Here is a 25,255-nt window from a genome sequence, read left to right on the forward strand (position 1 = left end):
AGCAAAAGATTTAATTTTTCCATCTTTTCACAAGTCACTAATACATCAAAATGAGTTTTGGTAAACAATGCCTTATTTTCCTGCTTCTTGAGCAAAGGGTGTTATTTCCTTTAACAAATGTGTGGGAAGAAACTGGGGAAAATGGCTAGTTACACTGTTTAGCTATGACTGAGAAATCACAAATATCATCAGAGAGTTGTTTATGCCAGACTGTTTCCATTTATTATAATAAACTGATACAGTGTATACATGTATATGTTGGTAGATATAGCCTAGAATCTTTTGTTTCTTACAATAAAAGATAAATGTGTTTCTATCATTTGAGAAAGAAGGGATTTTCCACTCATTTATGACCCTGTGTCATAAATGTCTGAGAGCATCCTGCTCTCAGAAACAGCCTCCCCATTAACTTCACGCGACTTCAGATTAGGCCTGTTCATTGGTACAGCTCAAGAGCATCCCTCCTGGAGAGCCATACATTTTTAAAGCAACTGGAAAACTTATTTAAAGAAAAGATATCATACTGTCTTGTGAGAGAATTTGTGTCTTAACACAGAAATAGGCAATCATCAGTCTGCTTTTTTGTGCCATTCTTACCTGAAGATGGGTAATCATCATCATTTTCTCTCATTTCCTTGGCAAATCCAAGAATAGTTTTGTCTTTTAAAGAAATCAGCTGATCTGTGAATAATCTCATTGATTTAAATCAAAAGACTGTTGCAGTGTGATTAAGAACTGCTAAATTTTACTGTCATTTTTATTATTATTATTATTAGGACGATGGAATACTGTGCAAGAATAGATTATTTGGGAGAATTGGATTATTTTAACTTTTTTAACTTTATAAATCAATCATGTAATCACACATGAGAAGCTGAGACCTGATATTCTGTATTCTCAGCATAGCAACCAGTGTAATTTTGAGGGTGAGAATTTTATTCCATAGAATCATTACCTTGATAATGCAAGAACATTTAATATTCCTTGAAATGCTCTCTATACTCTTAATACTTTAGTAAAAGATTATGAAAAATAATGCAATAAAAATAAAGCATTCTGAGGACACCATGTGTAGCCAAATATTGCAAGTTATATTTGAAAAGTAGGGAAGGATTCCTGGGTTTTTTGTTTGTGTTAGTTTGAGTGCTATGAAACATAAAGTGATAATGCTCAAAACAGTGGATTTCCAGTGTAAATGTGTAGGAAAAACTTACATATTACACTACACTACAGCACTCTAGCAATATCTGGTATCAATGCAAAATAATTTAACGTAACACACGTATACGTAACATGTATTACTAGGCCCCACAGTAGTCTCACTGCTTGTTGAATCCAAGTAGATTATGACTTGTGCTGAAGGAAGAGACTATTTATGAGAGTCCGTGCATGGAAATGAAATGCATGAGGCAATGACTGGCCATGTAAAGCCAAATAAATAAAAATGCAGTACAACTAGTGAAAACACATGTGCTGGAGGAAATAAGTACTACAGATGCTTAATAAAACTTAGTCTTATGGTAAATCGTCACCCCAGAGGCTGCAGATTTCCAGTTAAAACCTGAAAAAACTAAGGTAAGCTCATTTCCACAGAGTGTTTTCTTTTTGGCTCTTTTCATAGGATCATTTTCATGGGACAGTCTAGGCAGTGTCCTTTTTCTTTCGGGAGGTATAGAAGGAAGAGCATCATGAAACTCCTCTGCTCCTGCTGACTAAGTGTCAGGCAAGGTCCTTAATAACCCCAGGAAGGACTGAGAAGAGGAGGGAACGGTCCATGGGGAAAGCCTACCCATGACACCACAAAACACACACTGCTGAATTACAGCTAAGGACAGCATTAGGGGTCTGTATTTCTACAATAACAACCTTGGATGTCATGGTGGTTGACTCTGGGTGGATGCCCAATGCTCGTCAAAGCCGCATCATCGCTCCCCTCCTCAGGTGCACAAGGGAGAGAAAATATGACAAAAGGCTTGTGGGTTGAGATAAACACAGGGAGAGATCACTCACCAATTGCTGTCATGGGCAAAATAGACTTGACTTGTAGAAATTAGTTTAATTTATTACCAATCAAATCAGAGTGGGATAATGATAAATATAACCAAATCTTAAAAACACCTTACTACATTTCTTCCAGTCCTTAACCACTCCCGAATTCTCTACCTCCTCCCCTCCTTCTGACTCTTCCAAAGGGAGTAAATACACAAAGAATGAAATTTTGAAAGGCATCTAGATATTTTTCTTAAAACTGACTATTGAAATCTGGATTTTAGGCATAAAAGCTTTAATACTCAAAGAACTGTAGGAGTCAAAATGCTGAAAAATTGGGGAGTTCATTAAGTGCTCTGCCCTTTAGGGAATTCACAGCTTCAAATTAGCTGCAGGTCAGTATTTGCAGAAATTGGTTGGAGTTGATCCTGTCAATGTGTGTACAGAGAGCTTTTCATTAGCTCCACTCAGTCTCTCAGTCTGTCATGGGTAAGCTGGCCCTGATCCAAAAGCAAGGTGGCTGTGTTAGGATCATGCTGTGCCTGAGCAAATATTTTCTGCTTCTCAGCAGGGTGCTTCAGCCGAGGCAGAGCACTGCTAAGGCAGTCCTGTGGTTGCTGGGGCTGGCTGGCTTGTGATCTGCCTACCCATGGCAGGTTCTGAAAAATTTTGCAAACTCCCCTGAGGTATCTGAGGACTGGAATCTGCATGCTGAGTGGGGAGCTTCCTGAGACAACAGTTCTCAACATTTTTAGACTAATCACTTCCCTTGTCCTTCTTCGCTGTAACAGCTGGGCCTCCTGTTTGCATCCACACTCACCCTTGCCCCATCCCTCCACACTCCCTTCAAGCTTTGGTAGCCCCCCGGCAGCAGTGGTGAGCAGCTAAGAACTTGGGAATAACCTCATATTTCTTGTTAGCCTGGGTCATTGAAGAAACCTGCTTAACTGCTTTCTTCAATTTGTGCTAGAATAATTCAAGGCAACAGAAACTGACAGTGTTTTGTTTTTAAAATATCACCTTCTACCTTCATATTTAATTTTCTTTGTTGTCATTTCAAGGAAAAATTAATTGGATGCAGTGAAGAAAATAGAGGTTAAACAGATATTTTAATGCACACAGAAATAAGAAAATACTAACTACATCTAGCTGTTCCCTCTCACACTCTATATGTGTTCTATTTGTAATTAAGTTAAAGGCATTTTAGGATTTTTGTTTGCTTTTCGTTTCTTGATGGGTTGTAAAATAAATACACAGTGGAATTGGTTAAAAATGACACTCTTAACCTGAGACTACTAAACGAGGCCAATGCATTCTTCCTAAGTTCAGAATGCTAACATAGCCTGTAAGAGACTCCATATGAAGATTGTCTTTTACTGGTACATGTCAAATATGCTAGTTTATAGAAAGGTATTGATGAAAGGTCTCCTAATGCTGTAATGTATTGTGTTGAACATACTGAAAGAAATGTAACCTTTTTTAGAAAAATATAGAAAATTTCATTTTAGAGTTCTGGTACAGTTCCCACTTAAACCAGCTGGATATATTTGCAATTACTTCAGTGAGAGGTAGAATGGCTCTTTCTAATTATATCTAACTTAAGAATGGTTGGACTGGGAAAAGAAGAAATTTCTTCTCATGGTGTTCTGAAAATTTATACTGCATCAAGAGATCAGAATTGATTAATCCCAATATCAAATTCTAATGATAGAGTCTTTTATCAAAGCTGCAAAAGTACTTGACATATGGGTTAATAAAAAAAAAAAAGCAAAGTAAAAATATCAACAGAGGACTCCAATTCTCATCAGTTTCCTTGTTGTGGTACTGGCAGGAATTTGGAGCAAATTTATATACTTAAGATGAAATAGGGAAAGAGTTGCACTGTATAAGTCCTAAAGGAGAAACATTCTGCAAACTAGCTAGTGCATGGGCTAAGAGATCTTTTAGTCACAGGAATTTTAAGATACCTAGGTTGGTGAAAAAATGTCACATCTCCTAATGGTTGCTATATATATCTATATATCTATATATCTATATATCTATCGGTTCTGCACAGATCAAAGGGGAAAGCTGATTCTGCTGCTCTTTGCCTGCTGTTCTCATGAATAAACATATATACTCATTTAACCATTTCACTGCATTTTGGTACAAACCTATTTCCACAAAGAAATGAATGAACCTGGATCTGAGAAAAAAAAATACTTAGCGAGAAATATCACATGACTAAGAGTACTTTCTGCTAGCAGGTCATCTCAGGCAGCTGGAACAGATCATGCTCAAAGGAGAAGCTGTTGCTAGGAGGTGAACACTACTAGTGGAAGGATTAGGTGCAAGACTGATTCATGCACTTGCACAAACCTTATGGTGAAGACAATAGGAACTAATCCAAAAAGTAATAACACCGTGGAAAATGGGAGCCTTTCCACTTCCTTCAGCATACTGACACATTCTCCATAGTCTTGCTTGTTGATATTGATAGAAATAAATAAAAATACCTGTCTTTAACAAACTGACAAATAATATTTTTCAATTATAAAGGTTTGTACAGGTGTGAGATAGAGATTTGATTATGTAAATATATAGTATTTATTTTTAACCAGATGTTTAACAAACTTTTATTGTAAATTGAATTTCTTTAATTTGTCTTTCATAAACACAGAGAGAATATTAAATATGGGAAATTTTCTTTACACTTTGACTGATATGTTGTAATCAAACTGTGGTGGAGTCATAAGTACAAAATGCATTTTGCTTTGGTTGAAATGGAAAATTAATTCAAGTGTGTGGCTTGGGGACCTCCTGTTTGGAGGTCTCCACCAGTTTCATAGTTCACAGATCTTGAGGTTGTTGCCTAGAGAGGCTGTGGGTGCACCATCCCTGGAAGTTTTCAAGGCCAGGCTGGATGGGGCCCTGAACAACATGGTCTAGTGAAAGGTGTCCCTGCCTTGGAATTAGACGATTTTTGTGGTCCCTTCCAACCCTAACCATTCTATGGCTCTGTGATTCTAAAGAAATGGGCATTTCCCCAAAAATAGTTTTCACTGCTCTGCTCCTGACCTAAACAAACAGATTTTTTTTTTATGCTGATGCTGTACATTTGTAACTCTGTGTTGCTGTAGTTAAGTGGGAACCTGAATGTCTGCACAGGCTATCCTGGTTTTCAATAAAGCAGCGGAGAAATGTATTGTCAATACCTAAAAATTTAGCATACTAATCAAAGTGTGCGCAACCAGAAATCAGTCTTAAGGGATTAAATAGGTTTTGCAGTGAAAGGAAAAACAAAAAATCATAGAATATCTTGAGTTGAAAGGCACCCATAAGGACCATCGAGTCCCACTTCTTACTTCTCACAGGGCTACCTAAAACTAAACCATATGGCCAAGACCATTGTCTGGATGGTCCTTGAACTCTGACAGGTGTTTTAGGTAAAATCTTTTCTGGATGCTGTCAGGGTACAGAAGGGGCCAGGGCTCCCAGAGTGCTAGGAGCCGTAGGAGTCCCCAGTGTGGAGGGGCAGAGCCTGGAAGCCAGGACCGGTCCCAACCGCCCAGACCTGGAGCCTGGGGGCAGCTCCAGCACTGTCACTGGCAACTCCCTGAGGCTGGGGATGGGAAAAGGCCAAGATTGGGCTGGGTCTGGTGCCCTTGGATGGTCCTATGGCCAGGCAGGCCAGGGCTGTGGAAGAGGGACATGGGTCCTGCCACAGCATTGCTGAGGCAGGGACTGACACCCCAGGGGTTGACATGGGATCCAGAGCCCGGGGCAGGGCAGAAGGAGCCCTGGGGGACTGGGCAGGGACTGTCAGGCCAACGGTGTCTTCAGGACCCTGACAGACCATGTTTAAGTATATGAAGGTATTTATTCATATGTGTTTTCCTCCACTCTGCTTCAGAGCATCTGTGGGGGGAGCTGACTGAGGAACACATAGGGTTGACTTACAGCTCTTTGCTACCTTGTGAAGAAAGAGGTTCCTTTAAAGGAATCCTTTTCCTGTTATTTTTATTCCTCAGGGCTAGATTTATCTTGGACTTAAACAAGGAGCAGTCTGGAGTACCTTCTTAAAAGCAATTTCTCTGTTTTGAAGGAAGAAGATAAATCATAAATTTTCATGATCTTTTCAGGTGGAATCCACTGTTCCCTTTTGTTTATCTAGTTGCTTTGGCAGACTAATGTGTTATGGATAGTCATCTCTTTTACCTCTTCCCCTTGGCTCCACACTTTGATTTGCCATGCGTAGCTATGCTTCATGTGGAACAGGTCTAACCCTCATTTGTTTGCTTTTAATCTGCCACACTTACTCTTTTGGTATAAAGAAATTTCTTGGGAGGTCCAAGTTTACAACTGAAAGATTTTAATATTTCTCTGATTATCACTCTCTCTCTTTTACATTCTAGAACATGAACATATTTTCCCCAAAGATTTGGATTTCCTAAAAGTAAAATGTTTTTGCTGCCATTCTGGGTCTGTGAGGTATCTATGATGTACAGAAAATGTTAAATTTGGTCACTTGGGTCTGAAGACTGCTGCACATTATGTAATACACCAAGGTTTCCTATAAGTAACCAGAAATTTGTCACTTTGCTGCTGTGTGGAATAATATTCTTGTGACGATGCATTGAGCTGAAAATTCAAACTTGTAAGCAAATACTGAGAGTTATACTTTCACTAGAACCCAAGCATGTACTGAGTTATGCTGAGCAAACAGTGTCTAGTTTATTCAATTTCATCAGGCATCGATTGAAATAAATTGTTTTTCATTTCTGTAGAGATGATGTGTCTTTCTCTTAGATTTTTTCAGTAAAACATAGGTGTAGTGGAAGCTGGTGGGTTTTTATTTTTGTCTAAAGATAAGATAGCAAATCAGAATTCCATTAGAATACAAATTTTTCTTATTTTCATGAAAACTTTCTCCACAGCTAATTTTGCTGACTGTGGCTCTAACTTACTCCACCCTACAAGCAGAGCTGGAGTACCAGAGAGGTTGCAATGGTTGTTTCTTTTTCTCTCTTTAAGATCAGATTCATGTTCAGCCTGTGTTGGTGGTTAGCCAGCCACAGAGCAGCGTTAACTTTATGGGCATATCTAGTTTTTGTTTAATTGAATTGAGGTTTGGAGAATTTAAAATATTGGTCCGTTAGATCCATAGAGAACTTATACTTCCCTTAAGGTACTTATATAATGGCATTTAGGTGTCTTTAAACACACAGAAATACCTTCACTTCTATGAAGTTGGTTTATTCTGATAGGACGTAGGGTTAGCCGACCAGTACAGGCATCTGTGTCCAAGGCTTGTGCTCCCTTTACAACAGAAAAATGTAGGTATTTCTACACATGGGACACGATTCATTTGACCTTGACTTAGATGTTGCTTGTAGATCACATGACTTTTATTCTAGAAGCACCTTTTTCTGTTGTTGCCTGTAGAAAGTGTTGAAAACTGAGTGAAGCAATGAATTCCACATGATATCCACTTGCACTACATTAATTATCTCAGAAATAACTTGCGTAGTTTTTGTTTGAACACAAAATGATACCCTACTACCTCTCTCCTTCTTGTTTCCACCTAAACTTCTGTTAAGTCACCGGTTCATTCCTCTGCTTCACAGAAAGACTGATCCTTTGGCAGGTCTCACAAATCCCCAGTAATGCAGGCTCCAGAGCCTCACTACTTAATGTTTCCATTCTCACTGTCCCTATGAATAGAAGAATATCCAACATTAAACTCAGTTTTTCCAATTTGAGCCTTTTTGTTCATCTCACAGTCACAGAAGGTTGAGGTTAGAAGTAACCTCTGGAGGTCTGGTTTAACCTCCCTGCTCAAGCAGGGTCACCTAGAGTCAGTTTCCCAGGACCACGTCCATCCAGGTGGTTTTTGAGTATCTCCAAGGATGGAAACTCCAGAACCTCCACAGGCAATCTGTATCAGTGCTTGGTCACTCTATGTTCTGATGTTCAGAGGGAGCCTCCTTTGTGACAGTTTGTGTCTATTGCCTCTGGTCCTGGCTCTGGGCTGTCATCTTTGCATGGGTTTTCTCTTCAGGTATCTATGTACATGAATAAGATTGTCCTGAGCCTTCTCATCTCCAGGTTAAACAGTACCGACTCTCTCAGCCTTTCTTCATAGGAGAGATGTTCCAGTCCCCTAATCATGTTTATTGACCTTTGCTGGGTTCTCTTCAGCATGTCCATGTCTCTCATACTGGGGATACTAGAAATGGACACAGTACTCCAGGTGTGGCCTCACTAGTTCTGAGCAGAAGTGAAAGATCACTTCCCAGCACCTGATGGGCTAATGGAGCCCAGAGTATTCTTAGCCTTTGACTCAAAGGTCCATTGCTGGATTATGTTCAATTTGGTGTCCACTGACCACCGAGTCCTTTTCTGCAAAGCTTTTGCCACTGGATTTGTAGAAGAGCCTGACCTTTTTGCATGAGCTCTAAGTGTATTTGAAGAGTTTTGTATGTCTACCCTTGGATTTTTCCTCTTTGTGGGAAACCATCAAATATTTTCAGGGTTTTTTTGTAGGTCATATTTTTTAGACCTTTCATCACATTCATTGCTTGCTCTTCAACAGACTCTCAATTGATCCACCTCTTTGTTATACTAAACAGGAACAGATTTGCCCATCTGGGGCCTGAACACTGGTGGTCAGAGCATAAGGATTACTTCCTGTGTTTTGCAAGCTCTATTCTTGTTTACATAGTCGTTTATGGTGTTTTCTTTCTTAATGACAGCATGACAAGTTGGCTTACATTCATCTGTTCCACTCTGTGGACCTAGGGCCACCTTCTTAGGAACAGTTAGCCTGACTGTACTTTTTGAATTTGATTATTTCTGCCTAAGCATATTAATTACCTTTGTTTTGAATAATGGTTTTAGCCCATTTTTCCAATTTAAGAGATTTTTTTTCTTAATTACAGTGTTGTCCATCATACCTGCAGCCCTTCTAGATGTGTCACGGAAACATTAAAAGCAGAGTCATTACATTTCTTTCTGGAAGTGTATTGTTGCCTTGTGGAGTGTTCACAAAATCCCCTAAATCCCTAAATATTTTGAAATACTGTAATTGCTGTAAATGTTTCTGAGACACTGCTGTGTATCCTATAGGACATTCAAAGAAGTGAATCCAGTTGTTTTAAAATTTAGGCTAACAGCTGGACCACCTTTCTAAAAGTCAGCATATACTCTTTGTACCTTGAGGTGATGATGGTGTCCAGGTTGATTTGTCATAAGCTGATTTTCCCCCAGTCTTTCCATCCTCTAAATATCTATGGGCCTGTTAAGGAAGGAGATTTGTTTATTCTTATTGAATTTGTTCATTGTATGAAGTCAAGCATGCATGTGTAACTTTATGAAAGTGTGGCCTAGCACTGTAAGTTTCTTTACCTACTCCTAATAAATAAAACTAAAAAAGAAGACTATAATCACAATTTGGGAAGGATTATACACTGATCAAAGTAAAAGCAGCAGCTCCATTAAAATTTGTAGATTGAAGAGGCTGAAGAAAATATGGTCTGGCCTAATGAGAAAGAAAATTATTTTTTAGCCCCCCAATTATTTCTCAAGGTTACCATCTCATATTTCCCTTAATATTTTCCAGGAGATGTGTATACCTTCTCTCTGTCAGTATTCCCAAATACACATATTTGTACAGAGAAATATCCTTCCTCAGTGCAAAAAGTTAGGGTTTTCCCAGTGCTTTTTCTTAAAGACTAGGCTGTGGAGTTGGCATTTGTTTCACAAGCTTTTGATCCTAGGGTGGCTTGCATCCAGTGTGTGCAGAGCATTGGATATTGTGTCCCTAATTTCGTGGGATATTCTGAGTTGGAAGGGACCTACAAGGATCATCGATTCCAACTCTTAAGTGAATGGCCCATACAGGGATCAAACCCATAATCCTGGTGTTATTAGCACCATGCTCTAACCAACTGAGCTAATCTCAGGGTCATGAAGTAGCTGTTCGGGCACTGCTCAGTAGGAGACTCTCTCATGTTCTGGAACAGCAGCTTTAAAGTCTGTCGGATTTTCCTGGGTAGGTCTTTGGGGAGAGAGGCTGAAGAGTTCCTAAGAATCAGGAACTGTTTTCTCTCCTTTCACTGCAGTGGGTTTGCAGTGAAAATCAGTGATAGGTTTTTTGTTTTTTGTCCCAGAGCTACTTAGGCTGCACCATCATTTCACAGCAACATAATACTGTAAAATATGGTGTGTAATTGCTCATTTCAAAGTGTTGTCTTATAGCACTGTAGATCAGGAGAATGTCCTCTGAAAATGGTGGAATTATTCTCATTTTACTCAGTGAGAATATAATTAAAGAGACAGGAAGGCAATGAAATGTAGCAGTAATTAAATACAACTAAAGACAGAAATGTTTCAATCTTTCCTTGCTTAAAAGAAAGCTGGATGATGTAGGTTTATGGTCCATGTGTGAAGCAGTCCAGCTCCGGGGAGGTGCCCAGAAGCATGACTTACTATGGCAAGCTTCAGGCAAACCGGATGTCCTATATCATCAGCTGTACTTTAAAATACAAAGAAGAATCCCAGAGGCAAGAGAAACCAAAGAAAAGAGTCAGAGGTTCAACTGGATAACAGTTGCAGACTGAAGTCTGCTAGAAAGAGTCTGAATCATCTCAGAAACTTCTTTGGAACGGAAGGGGCTTTGCAACAACTTGGAAGAGTGATACAGTCTTAGGTCTTATCTACTGTTGGGCTTTACAAGACCTAAGTGTTTCTCCCCAGGCAAGGTGGGGCAGCTTTGCATCTGCTACCCTGTCCCCTGATTTGGTAGCTTGAAGAGACTGGCAGGTCATTTTCTAAAACTGCCCATCAATCATCAAGACAGAGCAGAACATTAGAATCAGTAATGTAACATGAAAGGAGTCATGGGAAGCATCAACAATTGCTGTTAAGCAGAGCAAATGATAGTAATATTCAGAGGATAAAGCTGAAGTAGCACTGAACCTTTAGGCAGTTTTAGGAAGCTAATCAGTTGTGTAGGGAGAATATCTATGCAAAAGTTTTTAAAAGTATTCTAGAACTCCTCAACCTTATTGAAGCAGGAGCTTGGCTCACTTGGAGAGAACAGATTATTATTTAGGCATTTTATAGAATTGTCTGTCTTCTATTGCTTCTCACACATAAGTCTCGAAGTGTGTTATAGTGTGGTCAATAGCATTGTTCCTTCTGCACTGAAGGGCCAAATAAGCACTCAGGGTTGGTAATTTGCCTGGAGTTACCCAAAAGCAGAGCAGAGTACTCCAGAGTGCCTGTTCTGTACATTATTTGCTCTGTCAATGTTTCCTGAGAAAAATCCACCCGGGGAAGGTTGGTGCAGTATATTAGCACGAACAGAGATCGCATGAAAGAGTTTAACACCTCAAATTGACAAAGGCAAAGCAGGAGAACAGAGGGATGCATTAATTTTCTTCTAGTCTCACAGCAGGTTAGCAGGAGAAACACGACTCCAAGCCAGGTGCCTTGCTTTGCTGACAAGCAGCCCACCCCCACGCCAGACTGGCTCAGACAGGGTCTGTGGTCACACTCTCTCCTCCTGAGATGACATCCTATTTTCACCTGGAGGTAGAAGAGAGAACTGTTAATATGAGATACATTTATTTTGCACAAGAGAGAAGTTCTACAAACAGAAAACTCTCTGACAAAGGAGAACAAAATAAGAAGAGAATTTAGAAATGCTGTACTGTGTATTTCACATTTGGCAACTTCAGAGTTAAAACAATTTTGCATGTGCCCTTTTGAAAGCATGAGGCTGCATGCATGAAGAAAGCACCCATTTCCCTTATGTTTTGAGCAGGGAGCCATATGTTTCAAAAGCAGAAAAAGAACAGTTAGCCTTGAAGCATTAAATCTGCCCATCTAGGTAGCTGACTAGCTTTCTCACAGAGATGAATGTCCCAGAACAAAGCTGAGGAAACAAAGCTTAGAAGTGTAAATATTAGTAGGTGCGCGGGGACATAAATTAGAAAATTTGACAATTTTAATTACTTGCATTTATTTTCATCTGCTGAGTTCCCTGGCTGACATCAGAAACTACATCTGTTGGGTTGCTAGCAGAGTAGGCAGAGGGGTTGGGGACAGGATAGTCTCAGTTCCCATGTTGACAGTAGAATCTTCACTGACAGCATATTCATGGCTAGGCTTCGCAAACGAAGATTTGGGAAGGCTCTATCCAGATTTGTTACAAGCACACTGGTGGCAAATAGGGCCAATGCAAGCTAGACATGTCCGATTGCAAAAGGCACAGCAGAAAGACTCCTTAGGTGGTATATTCTGCAAGGCACGGTTCTTTCTGCGTTGAATATTATCTGATGTAAAAAAACCCCTAATAGAAACAGGAGTTTCCTGCTATCTCCCACAAACATGGAAAGTACCATGTAGGGTTAGCTGTCAGCTCAGCAGGAGCTTCCAGGCGTCTGGACTCTTAAATCACAACATCATCACAGTCACCTCTGGATTCCCTGATTGAGGTTTTCCTATTTTACTTGGTAGGGTTATGGATGGAAGGAGGATTAAATGATAAAGTGAATCATATGACAGTGTGTCAACACCTACACAATGAAAAAAAAGAGTGACAGGAGGAGACCTTTTTATTTTAAGGGATTGTGTGGAATAGAAAAACACAGATATAGGGCATTATGGTTCCTCACACTGTTCTTAGTTGCATAAGGTTTGTGTGTTGTGTTTGTTTTGACTATGACATCCTTGGGGTAAGGACTGTGGGTTTTTTAGATCACCTAGGACAACACTGCCCTGGTCTGTGTGTAGTCCTGGAATGAAAACATTAATAATGACTGTTTTGCATGGCAGAGGCTATGGCAGGCTATATTTTCAAAGAGGTACAATTTGTCTGATTTAATTTAGCTTTCAATGTCCATTTCAGTCTGGTATTTTTGTGCCTGACTGCAATCACAGAGCAAGAGGTGACAATCCGTGGCCTCATTGATATCAATCCCTGGACAGCATCTAGCCATTTAACAGATAAACGCAAAACCTATAAACCAGTGTGATGAACCATCTGCTGTGCCTTTCCTACTGTTCCTTCTACTGTTTTGCAAATACAAATCTACGAATTCTAACAGAATGTCAGTCTTCAACTCTGCTGCATGTATGAGAAGGGAAATAAGAAATAGGAGCATTAGCACTCTTTTTCCATGACATTTATTAGTTTATAGCGTTGTTTCTTACATCTGTTTTTCTTTGATTCCTCTATAAAATGGCCACAATTTACTTTTAATAGATACTTTGCTGAAAAATGGTGCTTCACCATTTCACTAACCTGCTTTCAGATAGTTGTAATTTCACTTTTATTTTGTGCTTTTTATGATTTATAGCAAAGTAACAGAGAAGGAGCAACCTGGAATTTGCTTTTAATGCCAGGTACATTCCAGAAGTGTCATTTAGACAGCACTCTGAGAATACGTTATTGTGGTTGCTTTCCTATTTAATTGGGTACAAATAGAATCCAATATCTGATTTGAGAATACTTTTGTGTCAGTATAGACCATCTTCTGACTCAGTTTGGTGAGTAGACTGTGCGAGTCTCGTTGCTTGAATAGGTGAGTGTAAGAGGCTTCTGTATAAGATGCTACAGTTTGTGTTTATCATTTTAGCTGAAGAGGAAAGATGGGGAAAGTAGAATGAGGATCCACATCTGTCAGCTAATTTTTCTCCTTTTCTGAACTTTTTTTATTTTGCAGGTGATGGAAATTAAAGGACAAATGATTCATGTGCCAGAATCGAATTCAATTTTGTTTCTTGGTTCCCCATGTGTGGATAAGCTGGATGAACTGATGGGCCGCGGCCTCCATCTTTCAGACATACCTATCCATGATGCTACTCGTGATGTCATATTGGTTGGGGAACAAGCAAAGGCACAGGATGGCTTGAAAAAACGAATGGATAAGCTGAAGGCAACACTAGAATGTACACACCAAGCCCTGGAAGAGGAGAAAAAGAAGACAGTAGATCTCCTTATTTCTATTTTCCCAGAAGAAGTGGCTCAGCAATTGTGGCAGGGGCAGCAGGTTCAGGCCAGGAAGTTTGATGATGTCACCATGCTCTTCTCAGACATTGTTGGCTTCACTGCCATCTGTGCGCAGTGCACCCCCATGCAGGTCATCAGCATGCTGAATGAGCTCTACACGCGGTTTGACCATCAGTGCGGATTCCTGGACATCTACAAGGTAATAGCTCATCCTAAGTTAGCAATATCTAATGGAAACTGAGACAGGAAAAAAATCTCAGTAGCTTTCTTCCTGAATTGCAAACTTTCCCTCATATTTCATAAAAATATGAAGACAATAGTTTTGTTTTATGTGAAAAAAACCCCAAATCTTAAATGTGCCCATTGAAAATCAAATACTTTAATGTGAAACTGTCACCATGGTGCTCCCATGGGAATATGGGCCTCATATTCCCATTTTCCTACAGAAACATGCATCTCCTGTATTATAGCCTGGTTTCCTTTAGGTGACACATCAGCCACATCATCCTAAAGATGAAGAAGTGCACAGCAATGAATCTTAGCCCCTGCAGCTCCTGAGAGGCACTCAGTTTCAGCTGAAACGTGAATGGTTTAGGGTTTAGGCACTTACCTTTCTCCTGAAAGAATTAAAATTTTCCATAAAGAGCAAAGCATTCACTGAAAAAATTGTTGTAAGAAACTTCAACTTCCACTGAAAAACAAGAAGAGGACAGCAGATGTCCATACACAGCAAATGTAATGAATGGGACTTAGCACTGGTGTGCCATGCTCCTTTACTACTCTGCAGAAAAGGAGATGTCACACATGTTGGTCCTGTTACAGACCTCATCATCTTCACTTCTTTTGAGTGGATCTGGTGTCCAGTATGTATTTGAGAGAAAAAAAGAGGGGAGGTAGAATTTAATAAATGCAGTGAAAATACTATCTGTGTAACTATCCTGTGAAATCTACAGTGTGTTTTGTATATGGAATGCCTTTAATTTTGAGATGGGGGAAATAGGGCAAGTTTCTTTTTATATCTTAATGCACAAAAGAAAAAAATGTGTTGCAAAATTGTATATTGACTTTTTTTATTCTCTCTGAGGTTTGCAAACTAACAGTTTTCAAAATGTTTCATAGAGTATTTGTTGATAGGCTGTAGAGAAAAGGTCTCACAAGAGTGCTTTCCCTTTCATTTTTAGCCTCTAACACACTTTAAAAGGAATTGAAAAATAATTATTACACACTTAATAATAATCATGGCTGAAAAGTTACAATATGTACTACAGATAGAACTAAAAATGATATAGATAAAGATTGGTAGGGCAGTATACCAAAGTAAACAATTACACTGTAAATAGGTTTTGTGCTCTTGGGCTGGGGGTTTGTATTACTAATGCTCAGAAGCCAAAGACTGTGTTAGGAGAGGACTGCAAGGGAAGATACCAGCCCTCATTAGATGATTGTTACAGTGATACAGTCAAAAACAGATGGGAAGTTTGATCTCAGTTTGTATGAGTCTGATGTTGCTGCACTGGATTATGACCCAGCTCTGAGAACAGGACTCACAGAACTTCTGACCCACAGTCAGGAGTGACTCTGCTTCACATGCTGTGTGTTCACATGCTTCACATAGTCACTGTGTTCCCAGGTGATTAATGTTAGCTGTTCTGAGGTATTCAGGACATTCTTTGTTGAAAACTATGGTTGCAAGGGAATAGGATATACAGTATGCAAAACTCTATGACCAGACTGCAAGGAAGGTTGGTTGAATCCTGTGAGAACACTAAGAAGGGATATTTATGGAAGGTCATGAATATTATATCATTTAGACCATGGCTTTCTGCCTTTCACTAGTTTTGTGCTACTTTAGATAGAAGGATGTTACTTTATGAAAATACTGTCCCGACCAGTGAAAAAAGATCATTGCTGAGATAGTCAAGCTAAGATATATGCATTCCAAAAAAAGGAATAAGCACTCCCATGTTGAGACTAACATGCAAGTTTATGAGCAAAGGTATCAATAAAACCTGTTTTTCTGTGGAAGAATGGCTTACACCTCTAAAACTGTTTTTCCACTGTTACTGCCTTAATATAGGCTATTCCTTCTCAGATCCTTTCATCTTGGATTTTCCTTATCTCCTCCATGTCCCCTGAGCCTCCCCTGCTTCCCACCACAGCCCACATGTGAGCAAGGCAGCGTGCACTGTGGCTGTGTGGGGTTTTTTTCTCCGCCCCAAATCCTTTTTAGTTTGTTGTTTTTCTTTTTTAACCAGAAGTCTGAAAAAACTACTGTGTAAAAAATGAAGTGAAAGTGACTCAATTGAGTAGTACAGAAAGACAAAACTCAGGCAATGAACTCTTTTTCTTTTCCTTAGAGAATCAGGCTTAAAATAAAGTAACAATTCTTTTGGAAAAAAATTTGCATTTTAAAATGAAAATAGTTTGTGTGTTTATATCTTTTCCATTTGTTTCAGATGAAATTCTGAAAGCTAAGTGTATTGCTAGGAATGATCACCACCACAACAGCTACGATTTTAGAAATTATTGTCAGGCAGTGAATTTTAGATACATAATCACCACTCAAAGATATACTTGAGTAACTAGGCTACAGAAATTTATCATGTGACCTAAATATACATCAAAAGAGATCAATTTTCAAATTTGCTTGTTTTTAAGCAGCATGGCAAGAATAATTTGCAAAGATTATTTGATGAGTACTTCTGAATATCAAATTCACTGTTTTGTAAACAGAAAATTAAGCAAAATTCATTAAATAAATTCTATGCTGTAAATTATTTACCCAGCTTTACTGCTACAGAATTTTGAATTCAGAACCTTAGTAGTTCTAATCTTGGGCTCAGACAATGAATATAATATTTTCAAATGTCTCATGCTATTCACCCAGAGATGTTTATAGAGAAATATGACACAGAAAGAAGAACAAAGATCCTCACATTAAACAAGTCAGACATAGAGGGCAAGTAAATGAGCTGTTGGATACAGACTAAGAAATGCTTTGAGAAGGCAGAAGGGTGATGAATTAGATTTTGAATTTTTTTGTAAATGAAAGTAAGTAGCTATCACTGATGAGGTAGGGAAAGGTTGTGCATTGGATGGATGCACAGGTAAGAGTGACACATACAGATGGTGGACTCAGAAAGTGAATTTCACAGCAGCATTTTGAAAGGATACAAATCAGGACACATTACATTTGTTCAGGCTGAGGGAGAACATTGCAGTAATTGAGATGCATGGTGTTATGAGCCTGGGTGACAATTTTAGCTATGTAGAAGAATCTGTGTTTTAGAGAGTGAAACTTCAGAAGGAATCTGCTGACATACAGTCTTGATGAAAAGATCAAGAGGGACACTCTTATGGTAATCACAGAACGGAGAAGAGGTGAGAGAACTGAGACCTGGTAATGCATTTGGAAATTGGTGCTGCTGACTATCAGAGCTAATTATATTCAGCTTGGAGTTGAGGAATGGGAGAAAAAGATGCTGTCAAGCAGGGAGTGCAAGTCAAAGCAGTGTAGATGCAGACTACACTACAGGCAAGCTAGTGTCTGTGGACATGGAAGTAGAAACATGAACTCAAGGAGTAGAAGTAATGGGAGAAAGTTCTCAGTAAATTTTGAAAGCTGTTGCTTTGGGTAAAATGTGTACTGGGTGGCCTGACTGTTTTTGCCTGTTTTTTTCTGTATCTGAGTTCCTGTTGTTTATGAGCCAAGTGCTGGGAAATGATGCTTATTTGTCAAATAAGCTATTTGGATATGCTGCAGCCATGTCTGATGGCATTTAAAACTTAACCTTGCAAACTGAAATCTTCCCTGTTTAAGATTCCTGTAGCTTCTGTTTCTCATCCACATAATATATCTTTGACAGTGGTTCATTCAAAATATTTTTTCTTGTAGGCCTGTGAAGGCCTGCTTTCTCAGCTCTATTCCCTTTGGTTTCCTTTAACTACTGCATAGAGTAAAGGCAGCATGTTCTGTGGATGGTTTTTTGTCTGTGTGTCCACTGGCTGTGTGGCTTTTTGTGCTGGCTGGGTAATGTCAAGCCAAATAGAGCAGAACCAGGCCTGATACTGTAGGTGTTAGTCTCTTTGTCCTTTCTCTGAACAGGGCAGCATTTGTCCTTGAAGACATTTGCAGATTTTCCCAGACAATAAACTTCACTTTCTGTGAAGTGCTAAGTCCCACTTTCCATGTCTAAGCAGAGTCCTAAGTGTTTTTGACAATGAACTATTGTCAGCTGCCAGAATGTCTTTGCTTTGTTGTCATAACTTTAATTGAAAGTTTATTGAGTATTTATTGAATAAGACAATATAATTACATAGGTTGATTTTATAGTTAGAATCCACAATTTTGTTGTGTGAATTTCTGCTTTCTTTTTCGTTTCATTGTTTGGCTAAACTGGCACTCCTCTCTGAGGGGTGCCACATACATGCCTCCAAGTCTTTTACCAGCTTCCTTGAGCTTTTATTCCTGGCAACACAATACAGTTAGTGTGTTAGATCTTCATTTTCTGATTTTATATGTCTAACTCTGGCTACAGCCTCAATTTTTGCTCATTGTAAAGACCTGAGACTAAAACAGGATGGGAAGTCTGGACTGCTCTGCAATCATTCAAGGCTGATACTCACCAGTTTTGAAAAATGTTGTTTATATTTAGGTTGAGATATAATGCTTTTAGGAACTTGATTTTAAACTCACATTTTCTGAAAATATAACTTTACATTTTTGTACTCATCATTAAAGTTACAGAAATCTGTATTCATTTTACAGAAAATACCAGTACATTCTCAGTGCCATGACTATCCCTTCTTGAGAACTGATACATGCACATATTCATATATATGTTCTCAAGCTTACTGTTGGTACTATAATGACTAAAGAATACTGCAATGACCAGGGTCATGAGCTTCAGACTATTTGGAAGTTTTTCAGGCTTTATGTTTCATAAGTTAAAAACCATAGTCTCCAAGTTTCAATGCAAAATCTATGGCCACTATTTTTATCTTCTTTCCATCACTTCTGCAATTTTAACCTTTTAAATTCAGTGCAACTACGTGGCCATTTTGAAAAGGTTTCAAATTTCTAAACTTCAGCTCAGGCATCTGCAAAATGCAGGAAATGCAATTAAGATATGTAAAATGATAGGGGTGTTTTTACATGAGCAATATGATAGACATAAAATATTGTGATATACCTTTTCTTTAACATGGATAGGTACAGTTTTGGGAGTTACCAGTGTTCTAGGTGTTGCTTTTTCCTAATATATTAAAGTCAGTGAGTTTTGAATGTGTAGTAGATGAAAATGGGTAAGAGAAAAAAATTTCCACTGCCCAGAAGCTTGCTCTCTCCATGGTGCCACCCAGCCTGGTAGAGCTGCCTTCAGCACAATGCTCTGTTTGGTCCCATCACAGAGGGTTCCTGAACCTTCTTCCTTTTCTTACTTTGAGTAGGCTATGACATTGACTTTTTCTGTTTTGAACTCTCTGCCTGTAGGTATACTTGCTGGCACGCTGGTGTGTCTTACTCCAGTATGAAGTCAGGGCAAAGCTGGGGCAGCTACTTTTTAGGGAACTCAGAAGTCTTTTTGGGCTAAGGGGGCGAAAAAAAGAAACACAAAAGGTTCCATGGATCTTCCCTGCAGATCTGGTGTATCACCACCCAAGAACTCCAGAATATTTTAAGACTCTCATTACTTTAAGCATGTACTTTTCCCCAGCCTTGTGAAGGATTTACACTTTTTGTCTTTAGGGAGATGTGCAAATGAAGCAAACAGACATACAGGCTCCAGAAAAGTTATTCTTTGCTTTATAAACATAGAGTCCTGCACAAAGCACTAAAACATCTGTGCATGTTCCCCTGCAATATATCACCCAGGAATCCTCTAAAGAGTGTAGGACTTCTGTTTCTGTATATAATTTCTTCTTCAGCAATACCATACTTGTATATATTTCCTTTTTTTTTTTTTTTTTTGTCTCTCACTTTTCTTTCATCTGAAAAGCTCGCATTTGTTTGTAAGCTTTAGAATCTACATCCAGCTTACAGGTCCTGGGACTGCTTTCTAAGTCCACAGTTTGTGTGTTAGGCCTCACCATAAGCTGACCTTTAACTAGAATAGGACCGAGCAGGATATCTTCCTGGCTCCATATTCAGGAGCAAGCTTACACACTGCAGCTAGACAGGAACCACGGCTAAGAACATGCCCTGTTACAGCATATGGGTCTCCCTGCAGCTATGTTTTGTAAAATACCTTCATTAATACTTAAATCCTTTTTTTCTTGTGTCAAGCTTTTCTGCCTTTTAAATTTTAGTATTTCTGAGGGACTAAGCAAATGAATTTCACTTTCCATCAGCTTTGGCTTGTTTCATTTTTAAACAGTCTGGTATCGTACCAGTTTTAAAGTATACATAGTACAGCCATTACAGCATATGGGAGGACCTTCATATACCAAGATGCAACATTTTAATTCATGCAAATAACATTCATAATCGTACTTTAATTTTTTAAATTATTTAAATGAATATGGAGTATACTTAATAGGAGCTAGATAACATATGAATTTCAGGACAAATAAATTAAAACTTGTGTAACCTTGAGGAAGGTGTTATGGTTCACTAGTAGTTTAAATACTGGGGATACCTATACCAAATTAAGACCACTCTTATGTCTGGAGAAGGACAGTCACATTAAACTCAAACATGTGTCTTAAATCATACATGATTATTTTAATGTTTTCTTACAGACATATTTAGTCTGATTTTTGCAAATTCATACTTGCCTACAGAAGAGAGAAATCATTTATGCACTCTGACTTCTGTATTCCATGATTGTTGTGTGCAAACCTGATGCTGATGTCATGTAAACTGCAAGTCTTTTAGCATGTCTTTTAACTACTGAAAAAACCCACCGTCTTTCAAAATACTAGATAATAATTCTACACAGCAAGTACTATTTCTTTTTTCTTCCATAAAGAAAATAACACTCTGAATTACGGTGCAGATGAAAGAGTTTCTCCATATATTACATATTGAAAGATCTGTGCTTAAGACTGCTAAGTAGGTGCAATAGAAAGAGTTCAAACACAGCTCTTCCTGCAAAATGCTCTTGAACTTGCAAGTATGGAGCATCATTAAACCCACTAAATAAGATACCCTCAAGCCTGGTAAGACCAATGACTTCATAACTAGGCTCTTGGGAAAGGAGCTTGGTTTTTTAGTAAGTCATTTCTTTTAAAAAATAAGCTTTACGAGATGAACAGATTTCTGAACTTCATAGGTGGACACTTGGAATCTGTTCCTGTTCACATGGAAGGAGTCTTCCTGAAGTGCTTCCAAAAGCAGAATATCATGTCATAAAAGTGTTGCAAAGTTACTTTGAAACTTAAGCACAAAGTTTCATTGCTTAGGAGTTAATTTTGAAAAGTTGAGACAGAAGCTAAGGGAGTGAAACACTAAATAGAAACTGAAGGAGATTCTTGAGTCCATTTGGAGACAGTTGTGTTCTCAAATCCTATCTTGAAAACTTTAAAATCCTCTCAAAATAAGAAAGTTTTTTATAATATCCCAGAGAATTTGGAAATCTATAAATAATAGTGTATCCCACATGTAGAATTAATTTCAGCAAAATATCCCAGACCTAAGTGCTTTAAACTGACAGATGTTATTAGGCTTCACAGTGTTGCACAATTCAACTGTTTCAAAGCTTTTCTGAAAAATTTGTGCCATGGAAAAACATATAGAATGTTTCAAAATGTAAACTAAACTAAGTCCTAATGTCTATTCGCACAACAGCAAGAAAACAAACAGGTTTTAGTTAATTTGAAAAAGGGCAGTAGCTATGGAGACAGAAAGGTAGATCTAGAGCTACTTCAGGATCAGATATACTTAGCCAAGCTCAGAGTAGGCTTTTCTGAACTGCATTTGCACCACTTGCAGAGAAAGAGCACACACCCTTTATCTCTTAGGGAAATAACCTTATCTGGTTTCTCTCTGGCGTGTTTATTAGTTGCTTCTTTCCTTAGAATCTGTATTTTAGATTAAATGACTTGTTCAAGTCTTTCTGCCATAAGATGCCCCAAATACTTCATGTCTGCTCTCCCTCCGCTTAGTGATTAATAACATCCCCTGACCTGTGTGCCAAAATATGCATGCCAAGATCCAGGACTTTTTGAGGTTAACAGGATCTTGTTGTGCTGACAAATGGTATTGTAGCACTAGCAGTCAACACACTCATGCAATCTTTCTCCTGTTTTGGTGTACTTTAAGGGAGCAGGAACATGTACGCTGGGGTGTGCTTTCAAAGGCATGGAGCTCACCCAGAGTCTTCTGAGAATTTCACAAACTAAGGCTTTGCAGTCTGTGGCCATCGCTGATTTTCAGCCATTTCTCAGAAGAAGCATGCTGATGACTGCATGGGAGGGGTCGTGCAAATCAAATGACAGTCTGGGCACGGAAGCAGGCAATTAAGCAAAGATACACACATTAGCATCCTGCTGTAGTAAATGGGAAAAAAAAGAGGTTTCCACAATTCAGGATGGAATACATCATGCGCTGGAGTTCATTTTTCTCTTCAGTTACTATAGAAGGAATATAGAAGGAGTATAGATGAGTAGATCAAATTGGAGGCTTCATTTTTGTGTGACTGACACTGGGTAATGTGAGTTCCATCCTGAATGACAATGTTGTAAATTTATTACTGATCTGCAGTGATATATCTGGAGAGTGATTTGGGTAGAATTAAATATGGGAGATGTCAATGACATCTTGAAGTAGAATATGGATATCAAATAAATTGCTCCTTGTGATGAGGGCTGAGATGGCTGCCATAAAATAAAAATAAAATGTAGAGAATCTCAATTTTCTTCAGTCTTTGTCGCATATCAGTTAAAAAGGTATCCTGCTTGCTGCTGAACTAGAAGTCATGGAGAGAAACAAGGAAGCCCAAATGATAAGTCTGAAGCATTACTTTGCCATATACCATGGCCTTTTTCTTATTTTCCTACTGTACAACTTAGGGCAGAAAACAGATGAAAGAAAAGCCCTTTGAGAGATACCAGTAAATTCAAAGGTTTCCTTTAGAGTTATACTTGCAAGAATTTCATCTTAGGGCTGAATTTTGCTGTATTCCTTTAGAGTGAAGGCTTTTCAGCTTTCATAACAGAAATATATAGTTTTGAGGTACTGTGTAGTTCAGTCTTGGAGATGGCATGAAACATGGATAAACAGGATAATGAAAATTTTGTGAAGGCAGAGGTATTTACTGTAGTACCTGATAACTTCCAGTTCAAGGTCCATTCCCATCCTGAATCTTGACTTCATGCTAGGATGAGACTTAAGAAACCACCTCCTTATATTTTTAATGCTCCTATGGAAATACAGCCTGGGTGTGCAGGAAGCTAAGATGTGCTCTGTTAAGTATAGGCTGAGGAGTACATATAGAACTTAGTCTGACTTTTCTCTTTAAGAAACCATTTCCTTGGAGATCAAGGCATACCATATAGTTAAATCTTGGGTTACAGCAGAAACTGCCATAACTAGTGCATTATAATGGTCCATGTTTGATAGTATTGAATGTGGGTACTTGAAGAAGCACAAGAAGCCCTGTGAGCTACTTATGAAGTGTCAGGGACATACAGCAGTCTACTTTCTAGCGTTTTTATTACGAGATTTTACATGGTAAAACACAAGGGTTATATTCTTTATCACTGTGTTTGCTGAAGCATCTATGAAAATCCTTACTGTCTGTAGATCCGTTTGATTGCTTTAAAAAACTTGCAAAATTCTTTTTTATCTGAGTAAGACCTTGTTGTCAGTAAGTTTCTCAGATTTCCCTCTTTCCTAATCCATAAGAATGGTGATGTCATTTTTTTCTCTTGCTCTCTCACCCTCCACCACTGTGGAGAGCCCGCCTCAATCTCCTCCCGTGCCCTGAAACCATCTCTGCTCCAGGCCTGACAAGCTCAGCTCTCCCAACCTCTTCTCTCAGGTGCTCTAGCTGCCACCGTCTTGCTGGCCCCTTCTGAGCTGGATCCAGTTTATCAATCTCTGTCTTGTACTGAGGGGCCCAAAACTGTGTGTGGTATCTAAGTCTAATGAGTGCTGAGTAGGGGATGATAAGCACTTCCCCTGATGTCTTTTCCTACAGCCTGGCTATCATTGGCTGTCTTTGTTCCCAAGACTCATTGCTGACCCATGCACCATTTGCTGCCCACCAGGATCTTTCCCAAAGAGCTGCCCCTCAGGAAGTTGGCTGTATCAGTTCCAGAGAAATTCTTTCCCATGGACAGGACTTTGCACATGTCCTTATTGAATTTCATGAGCTTCCAATTCATCCCGCCTCTCCATGTCCCTCAGGATGGCAGCCCTGCCCTGGAACAAATTGACTGGTCCCCCCATTTTAGTCAACTGTACGCTGATGAAGGTGCAAATAATGTTATTATCAGAGAAAGAAGCACAGATTTTGTTATAAAGGGCAGATATATCTAAAAATTCTAGATAGTTTTTTTTACGTATTTGTATTTTGAAAAGTGTTAACTTACTACTCAGTACACATTGCATGCACCTAGAACAATATGTCTGTATTTGGGTAGGAGAGCAGAAACATGGATAGGCAACAGGCAAAAGCAGAGGCAGGTTAAGATGGAAAATAACACTCTTCAGTGCAGGTAAAAAACCCCAAACCAACACACCCAAACCAGGAAAGTTATTTTTCTCAGAGACAAAAGTTAAGTGAGGAAGGCAAAGAGCATTAAACTACAATTACATAAACTGTTACCCATTTCCCTGCTGCTTATTTCTTCTTTTTTTTTCACTCTCAAGCTCTTTGGGAGGAAACTGATATAATTGCAACTGGTGTTTGTTATTATTTCAATATTGTAAAATGAAGTTTTATATCCTCACAGCAGTAGGATGGTTTCAGGCTCTGATCACTTATTCATAAGTGATCAGAAACAGTTTAGTAATCATCTTCTCTTCAGCTAAATATAGCATATACACTTTATACAGTGCCTGTAAACTGGGTGTGGAATGTAGAGAAATTGTTTAATATTCCAAGTTTTCTTGCCAACCTAAAATTACAATGATTATGACCACATACTTACTTAAGCAGAAATAAATATTTCTGGTGATTAATATAACAGAAATGGGTGAGACTGCAAGCAGGATTTGATGCATAGGGAACCACAGCTGAATTGGAGGAAACATCTGTTGCTCTATGAAAAGGAGGGTAAGAAATCAAGATGTGGCTGAAGAATATCTATATCTGATTACTCTGT

General features: G+C 38.8%; 1 protein-coding gene across 1 annotated transcript in view; it reads left to right on the forward strand.

Annotated features, from left to right (window-relative positions):
* Window positions 1–25,255, forward strand: part of GUCY1A2 (guanylate cyclase 1 soluble subunit alpha 2) — a 141,315-nt gene that overhangs the window by 69,276 nt on the left and 46,784 nt on the right. Inside the window, exon 5 of the mRNA XM_027677300.1 lies at window positions 13,701–14,186. Within this exon, the coding sequence (XP_027533101.1) occupies window positions 13,701–14,186 (486 nt within the window). The remainder of the gene's footprint in view (window positions 1–13,700; window positions 14,187–25,255) is intronic.

This window comes from Neopelma chrysocephalum, unplaced genomic scaffold, assembly GCF_003984885.1.
Source record: "Neopelma chrysocephalum unplaced genomic scaffold, ASM398488v2 Primary Assembly neopelma1_43, whole genome shotgun sequence".
In the NCBI taxonomy this organism is placed as follows: domain Eukaryota; kingdom Metazoa; phylum Chordata; class Aves; order Passeriformes; family Pipridae; genus Neopelma; species Neopelma chrysocephalum.